At 35.2% G+C, this 10,388-nt stretch overlaps 1 protein-coding gene across 1 annotated transcript in view; it reads right to left on the bottom strand.

The window, feature by feature from the left end:
• Positions 1-8,547, bottom strand: part of LOC111819366 (killer cell lectin-like receptor 2) — a 14,223-nt gene extending 5,676 nt beyond the window's left edge. Inside the window, exons 1-6 of the mRNA XM_023725803.1 lie at positions 7,545-8,547; position 7,226; positions 5,241-5,330; positions 3,763-3,948; positions 2,425-2,567; positions 537-643 (exon numbers count right to left, since the gene is read on the bottom strand). Coding sequence (XP_023581571.1) covers positions 537-643; positions 2,425-2,567; positions 3,763-3,948; positions 5,241-5,330; position 7,226; positions 7,545-7,658 — 641 coding nt within the window. The 5' untranslated portion in view covers positions 7,659-8,547. The remainder of the gene's footprint in view (positions 1-536; positions 644-2,424; positions 2,568-3,762; positions 3,949-5,240; positions 5,331-7,225; positions 7,227-7,544) is intronic.
• Positions 8,548-10,388: the final 1,841 nt, after the last annotated feature.

Below are 10,388 nucleotides of genomic sequence, written 5' to 3'. Positions count from 1 at the left end.
GATCTCAATGAGATGGATTGACACAGTGGCTGTAACAATGGGCTCAAGCATAGCAATGATTGTGAGGATGGCGAAGGACAGGGCAGTGTTTCGTTCTGTTTTATGTAGGGTCACTATGAGTTGGAACCGACTCAATGGCACCTAACAACAACAACAATAATATAAAAGGAGTTTAAAATGAATTTTTGATATGCTCAGGATACTCATTTGTTGTTGATAGGAGGGATCACTAAGGCATAGTCAGGATGACTCATTCACTTCACATCACCTTACTTTATGATTTTGTTTCATTTTGTGTACCTCATAACATGTACTTCTGAGCATGTGTTTTAGCACATATTTGTATGATCATTAATAGCTCTACATGACACTTCTCTTCCTCTTCAACTATACTTCTTTGAACACTTTCTTAATCATTCTACTTATTGTTACCAATGACCTCTACTTTGAAATGCAATGAGAGAAGATTCTTCTTTGATACAATCGTTCCAGCTTCCACACCAATTTTAGAGTTTGAATGTATCCCAGGGACTTACAATCCAGACGATGTGCTACTGTTGACCCATTTCCATTTATTTTCCATATTATCATATGCTAATCCAATCCAGTAAGTATTGTGATAAGCCTGGGATTGAATGAAAACCTATAAAGGAAACAAAACATATAATTTGACTCAAATCCCATCAGTTAGATGAATGAAGAGAAGGATTGGACAAGGGACCAGCTATTTCTATGGCCAGTATTCTGCTCCTCTCCACATCATCCTTCATCACTCCTTCCTAGAAAAACATCTCTCCTCTCACTCTTTATATATGCATTATACACAGTAGTTTTGCCCTCTGTAGATTAGTTATGTTAAAAACGGCCGTCAGTCTCATAGATTATTTAAAACATGGAGAAATGTAAAATCTAAATTCTAGCAATAGAGGGTTTGTTAAATAATTTATGACACTGTATCCAACCAGGAAGAATTATGTGTCAGAAGAATATTTAAGGATGTAGAAAAATGATCATCACGTATTCTTAAGAGAAAGAAGGAATTGTCAAAATAAATTTCTTAAAATGCAAAGTATGCGTGCGTGCACATGTGTGTGCATACACTCGAGCGCACAATAGAGTCTTCAGCTTCATAAGAAAAAGTCTTTCTGTGTTTCGGTAGTTTGGAGGGGTGAAGGGAAAGGAGGAAGTATTTGGAAGTATTTAGTATGTCCCAAAATGTAATACGTCAAAAGTGACATGTAATGACCGATAAAACCACTGAAGGTATTTTAAAATGTAGGTTTTAATTTGCGTTTTAGTGCAACAAACATAAAATTATTTCATAACCTGATATATAAATTCTTTTGTGTTATGATTTAAAACATGTAGTAGTTTTGCATATAAATTTTTATTGTGTTTCTAAATTATAAACGGAGGTTTCAGGCTGATCTTTGCAAACATTTGTCTGTAAAGACACATTGTGTGTGTGGATAGTTTGCATTAGTAAGAAATAAAAAAGATAATTTCAATATTATTGTTACTATATTTTCTCTTTTTTAAATTCCTTTTGAAAAATGTAAACATCTTAATATATAAGAATACTGATCAAGTAAATGTACCTCACAGATGCAAGAAAAAAACCACGAGGCTAATTTGTACAACTTTTATCCCTTTTATGTTCCTCATTATTACATTTTGCATCTGGGGCAACTGAAGCCCAGAAAGGCTAAGTCATTTACCCAAAGGTTACTCAGCTAGTACGGAGCAGAGCTGGATTTGCTCTCAGGCAGTCTGGTTCCTGAGTTACTAACAGTAACTACAAGAAGCTCCTGCCCCCAAGTTCTTAGGTGCCAACTGAGAGGGATAAATAAATAAATAATTCCAGGGTACAAATTACTGAAGGGTTAAGCACTTCATGGAGAGAAAAGCATACCTCTCTGTGAGTGGTTCTCCTGAAGACTCCTTAGAAAGGGAGGTAAACCAAACCAAACGCACTGATGTCAAATCCATTCTGACTCATCGTGACCCTATAGGACAGAGTAGAACTGCCCCATAGGATTTCCAAGGAGCAGCTGGTGGATTCGAACTGCCAATCTTTTGGTTAGCAGTCGAGCTCTTAAGCACTGTGCCACCAGGGCTCCAAAAAGAGAGGTAGGTGATTGCGAAGACTTAAACTACATCTTAAAAGAGGTTTCCATTAGGGGAATTATAATGATCATCATCAGAGATATTGATTGCTGGATGAGTAAGTAGAAGAATCATATGCCTATTAGCAGGCAGGGTGCCTGGGAGACTTAACTATAAAATTTTTGCTCCCACAACAAATACAACACAAAGCCCAGCTAGAGGTCTGTATCTGGATTCTCCTCTAACCTCCGTATCTTGAGTCCAAGGGTGAGAGATAGAGTCTAAGAGATTAAAAGTGAGTATAAGAGTCCATGATACCAGTTCATCTTTATCATCTATCTTCAGAAGGGATGATCCGTAATTTTGGCAAATCTGCTGGCAGTCCTTCCAGGTTTTATGTTCAGTGGTAAAATAATAACAGGTTACTCCACAGCAGGTCCATTTTTCTTCATAGAGTTTGCCTACAACATATTAAGTGAATAATTAAACTTCTTGTAACCTGGTATTCTGTTAATCAGAACAATATATTGATCAGTCCTCCACAGCTAAAGAAAATCTTAGGAGCTATTGATAATAACAAAGAGGCTTATTAAGATTCTGGAATGCCTTCTAAATAAAAGAAACATTATTTTTTGGAATTGTTTTCTTTTCCTCTTATATATTTTATAATACACAAACTTTTAAAAATATTATTGATCTTTTAATAACAGAGACAGTACATTTTTACTAACCACCATAGTTAAATGGGAAACCCTGGTGGCATAGTGGTTAAGAGTTCGGCTGCTAACCAAAAGGTCGGCAGCTGGAATCTACCAGGCGCTCCTTGGAAACCCTTTGGGGCAGTTCTATTCTGTCCTATAGGGTCACTATGAGTAGGAATCGACTTGATGGCTACGGGTTTGGGTTTTTTTGGTATACACTTAAATGAAATTAAGTATTCAATTTCTAAATACGTAAACTCTAAATCCTAAACAAATATTCAATAGTTGTTAATTAACCAAATCATTTCATTCCATCATTATGAAAGATACAGAATTTGCTTTCTAAGATTTACTATTTCCATCCCTTGGGTATTTTAATTATATCATCACATAGAGTTGCACAAACATAAACACTATGGCAAATTCTGCAGAGGTACTACCGGGAGAATATACTTGTCACAAGTAGACCAGATATCTGAACTCAAGGAAAAATGGAAACACACACACACACACACACACAATTATCTTTACAATTAATCCAAATAAAAGGCCCTGGTGCCCATTTTAGCCCAAGTAAATCTTTACTGATAGCTTCCATATTTCATGTTAGCAACACAATGGGAGTCTCTAATTTGCCATAGATCCAAAATGATCCAAATTTTCAGGGGAGCTGACATACTATTTCAACCCTTCTGGGAGCAGAAGGAATGTAAGAACTGCCACTGAGTTTTAGAAAAGATAAGGTTCTACTAGGTCATACGTGGCTTCTGGGTTCTCAATCCCATGTTTGAAAGAAGCAAACTCTAACATCCATGTTATATCTAAATTAAAGTTGTCCAGCAGACCAAACATCACTAACATATACCATAAGCCTGTTTACCAGGTTTCAAAGGTTCTGAAGTGGGAGGAAGTAATGCAAACTCACACAACCTTTCATTCAAAATTTCCTCCATACCCATGTTTTGCAAAGATTCTGAAGAGATCTCATTTTTTCTATGACATTCGCTCTTTTTTATAAAGGATGAATCCAGTTCCTTTTTCTGCTCCTTTAAGTAGCTGTCATTTTGCATAATGTGGTGATTTTGACTCAGGTTTCGTAGCATGTCCTCCTGGTGATGTTTTTCTTGAATATACTGGAAAACTAATAACATATATGTAACGAAAAGTAATTGTAATGTTGAAATACTGAAATTTAAGATACAAGAGAAAAAGTCTTACTTGGGCATCCAACACATTTCATTACTTTAGTTAGTAATTTGACATTTAGAACGTAACACCTCGATTAATTGACCATAAGAATGGAAACATCAGATTTCTCAGAATTAGCAATTTAAGTGTATGATAGATAAAATAAGATAGCTGAATCAAACTGTGATGGTAATACCTTATCTTCCAGTTTTGTCTGTTTTTAACAGTTAGCACATCATTTACAAATAGGTATCAAAGTAAAAATCAGTCAGTCAACATTTAGCAACACATATGAGCATGAGAATCTAAATTAAGAAACTTGAAGTGATATCATAATTATTACTGGAACAGAGAGAATATCTACAAGAGAAAAGAAAGTGAAATGGTCTACATATATAATTTTGTGAGTTATTAGCGATTTTCTTTAAAGATGTCAAAGATATCATATAAAAGATGAAGTTTGAATTCACGATCATCTAACATTCCTCTATAGAAAAGCCAGAAAAAAACAAACAAAAAAAAAAACAGTTGCTGTCAAGTTGATTCCAACTCACGACACGTTGTGTGTCAGAGTAGAACTGTGCTCCATAGGGTTTTCAATGGCTGATTTTTCTGAAGTAAATCGCCAGGCCTTTCTTCCCAGGCACCTGTGGGTGGACTCAAACCAATAACCTTTTGGTAAGCAGCCAATCTTGTTCACTGTTTGCACCACCCAGGGATTCCTTCCTGTATAGAATCATTCTTTTTATAAACCGCTTTCTCATTATATATTTAGAGAAATTCAAGAGACAGTCATAATTTCTTTTGAATGGACGTTTCTCAAAGATTTACAAATCCTGAACTCAGAAAACAGTATATGACTAAGTCCTGCGTCAGAAAGAATATTACAAAATGAGACAGCTCATCACAGCTGCAGAGTTAATGGAATACATAACTAAAATGACAATGACACTGTGATGTGACTGGGGAAAGCCACCAACAAAGCCAAGGGCCACCGGAGACATTCCCTGATTGTAGTCAGGGAACAATTGATGCAGAATAGTTAACCAAAAAAAAATCCATTGCCATCGAGTCTATTCAACTCATAGTGAGCCTATAGGACAGAGTAGAACTGCCCCATAGGGCTTCCAAGGAGCGGCTGATGGATTCGAATTGCTGCCCTTTTGGTTAGCACTTAACCACTGCACCCACATTTATTAGTTACCGCCGTGACTCAGACCGGAAGGACATATTTCAATTACTCACTCTTTGTTCCCAACACGGCGACTGTCATCAACAGAAGCAAACAGAAGACCCCCAGAGTTATTGCAATGAGACGCCAGGGCGCTGAAAACTCTTTCAACAAAAAGGGAAGAAAATAACCATCAGAGAAAGAGCCTGGCTCACTACTAACCTTACCCTGGGAAACCACGGGAACCAAAGAGAGAGTTTTATCTAAAAAAATCTTTTCACAGAAATACTATATCATACTAGTTGATTTAAATTTGTAATCTGGGACCTATAAAGTTTCACATTTCTGGCAGATAAGCCCCCACTGCAGAAATCCTACATACAAGAACAGTTCTATGGAATTTTGAAAGTATATTCCTTACAAATACACATATGGTTAATAGTCACAATACACATTGATGAGAATTCATACTAACGTGTCCTTCCTCCTGTGGTCACAACTAAGCATGAAGAGAAAGGAAAAAGATGTCAATGTTCTTTAGACATAGGTAGCAATGGTGAGGCTCTAACTTGAAACTGGAAATGTAATCGAAATCCAGCTCAAGGAGTTTCTAGACATCAGCTTTCCCTTTTTTAATCAATTAAATTTTCCTTTAGGCAATACTATTTTTATCCTACTACTTTTGAGATCTTCAGTGTCTGAAAGTTGTATGTCTGATTATCACTAAATTAGAACAATAAAAGTTATTCTCAAGTTAGACTTAATATTCTTAAATTTGAAGGTAGAGTGATAGAATTTTTGCTGCTTCATTGCCACTAAGATTTTGGTAAATATTTAAGGTACTTAAAATATCCTTTCCTTGGGATTAAAAAAAGAAAAAAGAAAAACATTGTTTTTAACACATATTTTCCATTTCTTAAACATTCCTTTTTATTTCTCTAGAAAGCACAGTGTTTTCTTAAGATTCTAGCCTGTCCTTCACTTTTTTATAATTTTTTTTCACATTTTTAAACAACTTAATTGAAATATAATTGACATACAATAAACTGGATATTTTTAAAATGTACAATTTGATACTCACACAGCTCATTAACGATGTCTTTTTTTTTAGTGTGTATATATATATAATTGTTGTTGAGAATATACACAGCAGAACATACACCAATTCAGCAACTTCTTCCAGTGACATTGATTACATGCTTCAAGTTGTACAACCATTCTCACCCTCCTTTTTTGAATTGTTCCTCTGCCATTAACATAAACTCACTGTCCCCTAAGTTTCCTATCTAATCTTTGGAGTTGCTGTTGTCAATTTGATTTCATATACATAGATCTTAAAAGAGCACAAAGCTCAAGGCAGACATCCCTTACTAGTTAAGCTCAACTATTATTTGGTTTAAAGCAAACTTCAGGAGATATTTTTGGTTTAAGGTTTAAAGATTATCTCAGGGCAATAGTTTAAGGGGTTCAGCCAGCCTCCATGGCTCCAGAGACTCTGGATCTGTGAGAATTTGAAATCCTGTTCTGCAATTTATTTTTGATCAGGATTATTCTATAGAATCTTTGATTAAAATGTTCAGTAATGGTAGCCAAGCACCATCCAGTTCTTTTGGTCTCATAGCAAAGGAGGTCATGAGACCAGAAGAGGCAATTAGCCACACATTCCTTTCTTCCTCCTATTCCTGACTCTCCTTCCTCTGTTGCTCTAGGTGAATAGAGACCAATTTTTGTACCTTTTGATGGATGCTTGTAAGCTTTAAAGCTTGCAATGAATTACACAATGAACTAGGCACTACGCAATGAACTCAGAGATAGAATGGAAGCACTAAGCATAATATTAGCCAATTAACTGAGATGTCCTATGAAACCATGACTCTAAACTTCCAAACCAAAAAACCAAAGTCTGTGAGGTATCAGGTTGTATATAAGCAGTCTCAGTAGCTGCTCTTTTTGTTGTTATTGTTGTAAATATATCTATCACACAACTTTGGCCCATTCATCTTCTTATAGGTGTACAACTTACTGACAGCAATTAAAATAATTGGCTGTGCAACCCTACCCTTAATCAATGTGATTTTTCCATCACTGTAAACCGAAACTCAGTGCTCCATAACATCCTTCACTTTGAAAGGCCTCACAAATTTTTCTAGCCATATTAGAATGAAAGTATTCTATTAGCTTCTCGAATTTGAAAGAATTCATTAATTTTCCACTCTCATAACTTTTAAAAAGAAGACTTCTATTCTACTACTATACCCCATTATGGCTTCATTTAACCAGCTGAGAACTTGATGTACAGATAGGATATTTTTTTTCAAACGCCAGAAGTTGGACAATCCATAAGAGACAAGGTGACTCTAGATCTTTGGAACATTCACCTTTGTCATCAGTTTCCCTGGGCCTTTAGTACCACCAGGCCTTAATCTACGCTGTGACTCCGAAGGAGACTGAAGAAATCCCGGAGTTGAATAAATCACTTCCTGATTACTCATGTCTAAGGTAAGAAAAGAAAGATGTTTTCTACTAAAACCTTGCAACAGGATGAATTCTAAGAAAAATTAAAATGTCAGCCTATAAGAACATACCAGGATTTGAAGCTGAGAGGAATAGGTATGTGTGTGTGTTTATTAACTTCTTAAAGTACCTAAAAAATACAAACTGGGCCTGACTTACATAGGAAACAGAAAATCTTATGACATGTCCTTGGAAGTCATTTATACTCTTAATGTTCGTTGCCATCGTTACTCTAAAATATGGAAAGCATTAAAAAACCTACCAATAGATTATCGTCCTGTTCACCAACCAGTTTTATTAATAATGTTCATCATGCATGTACAAATCTTAGGTAAAATTGCTATCATCCCAAATCACTGAAACACTTTTAAAGTTATCGATTCTAAAAGCAAAAACAAATCCTACATTCAGAAATAATATAAATCTCTTGGCTTAAACAAAAACCTACATTAGAAAGAGCCTTATTTCTTTGCTTAATATACATGTTCTGATATATATATTTATGAATATAAACAAAGCCCTTAGGTTCTTTTTAATTACTACACGACTCTACTGGAGTATTTTTCAGAGTGATCTGAGTGCATCTCAGAGTGCATCTCAGAAACCACCTATACACGAATTATATGAGGGGATTGGCTAACATCCCAGATTCTAGTGCCCACACAAGATGGCTAAATAAGAATCTATTAGGTTGGAGCCCAGACATTTGTATTTTTAATCCCAAATAATTCCTTGTACATTAAAATTTTAGAAATAGTCTTCTAGTGTATGATGTTGCCAGAGAAGCATATGTGAAAATAAAATGTGTCAATAGGCAGTCATTGGTTAATATCCATAAGGAACTCAATCTATTAATGGATATCAATACAGAAAGAAATTAATAGTAAATATTTAAAATTTACCTTGCTTCTGACATTAATTGGTATTAAAAGATGATCTCTGAGAAAGAGGAAATAGGGAAAAACAAATTGTACATGTAACTGCATTTTTCTAAAAATGTTTTTAATTTGCCAAAGTTTATTTATTCACATTTACCCTAATGTCCTAAGAGAAAAGGGAGTCTTTTCTATTACAGAATTCTTCAAGATGCGTAAGATAATAATGTAAATCATTAGACCCAAATAAAAAGTAATCTCCCAAACCATCTTCTTTAGTTTCATATCACAAAGCAAAGATCACAGCACGTTGAGAAAGGGAAAACATCTATCCATGAATGCTGAACTACAGACACTCTTCACATTCTTCAGAGTTGGTGAAGTTCTAAAGCTATCAGTAGAGAATGTTTTCCTATCAATTCCCTACTCAAGCTGAGTCATCTGTAGTAAAATGCTACATTCCTGCCTTCCCTGCAATTGTTCCTTCTAAACAAAAACCACACCCCTTGCCACGAAGTCGATTCCAACCCAAAGCGACCCTATCGGACAGAGTAGAACTGCCCCATAGGGTTTCCAAGGAGGGCTGGTGGATTTGAACTGCTGATCTTTTGGTTAGTAGCCCTAGCTCTTCACCACTGCGCTACCAGGGCTTCAATTGAATAATCAGGTACAGAGATCTCAGGGAATAAAAGCAGATGTTACCTTTTCCTGTGCCATGCAACGAGGCAGGTGGAGAAAGCGGACCCCAAAATAAGGTGGGAGAAGCTGGCCTGTCCAGTCCTAGAGCCTTTGGGTAGGTGGAAGGATTGTATGACTAAAGGCAGAAATGAATTGTCTCAAACAGATACTCCAACTGAAATTGTTCTGCCCCTCCCTTTGACCAAAGTGGTTTAAGAGGAAATTGTATGATCAAAGCTGATGTTGACTGGAAGGGAAAAATGATGGTGAGTTACATCTTCCTCCATTTCAACTAAGCAACCACTGGGTACACTTTGCAAAACATCGTACAAAATCAATATTTAAGGACTGAAAGATGAAGGAACACAGCTTTTGAAAAAAATGAGAACTAACATCTTCAACAAAAAAGCTAACATACTTAAAAGAAATTACTAGTAAAATAAATTATTTAAGTATATATGTACGAATATATATATACTTATATACAAAAAATGCCGTAACTAAATTCTTCAACCCTTAAATAATAGCCTGTTAGAGATTCTCACTTGTGTTACTATTTGAAAAAAGATCTTTCCTTTTTTCAATAGTGTTTACTATAGGTAAATGTATTATAGAAACTACTTCAAAATATCCATTATTTCACTATAAAAATTTTGATGTATATCCTTCCAGCTTTTTATCTGTATATTATGTATACTATCAAAGTTGATATCATTCCAGGCATAATGTTTTTGATATATTACTTTCTAATAAACAAGCATTTCCTCATTTTTAAAAATATTAGGCTACAACATGAATTGAAAAACCACAAATGGTTATTACTCTATATGAATATACTATAATTTATTTAGGCAATCCCCTACTGTTGCATATTTAGATGGTTTCCCATTTTGTATTAGTATAAAAAAGAAATACTTGGCCTGTACTTTTGAGTATCCTCTTAGGAAAAATTTCTAGAAATCTAATTATGGGGTCAAAGTACAGTTACATTTAAAGAATTTTGATACATATTTCCAGATGTCCTCCAGAAAAGTTGTTCCTGATTATACGCCACGAGTTGTGTGAAAATGTTCACCTTTAATTTTGTAATCATCCCTCTACTTGAGTTTTGCCACAAACCTTATTTAAAGGTCTTCCTCTACAATCTTCCAGCCA

The sequence above is a fragment of the Trichechus manatus genome, unplaced genomic scaffold, assembly GCF_000243295.1.
Source record: "Trichechus manatus latirostris isolate Lorelei unplaced genomic scaffold, TriManLat1.0 scaffold00415, whole genome shotgun sequence".
In the NCBI taxonomy this organism is placed as follows: domain Eukaryota; kingdom Metazoa; phylum Chordata; class Mammalia; order Sirenia; family Trichechidae; genus Trichechus; species Trichechus manatus.
This window is presented reverse-complemented; position numbering and strand designations above follow the sequence as displayed.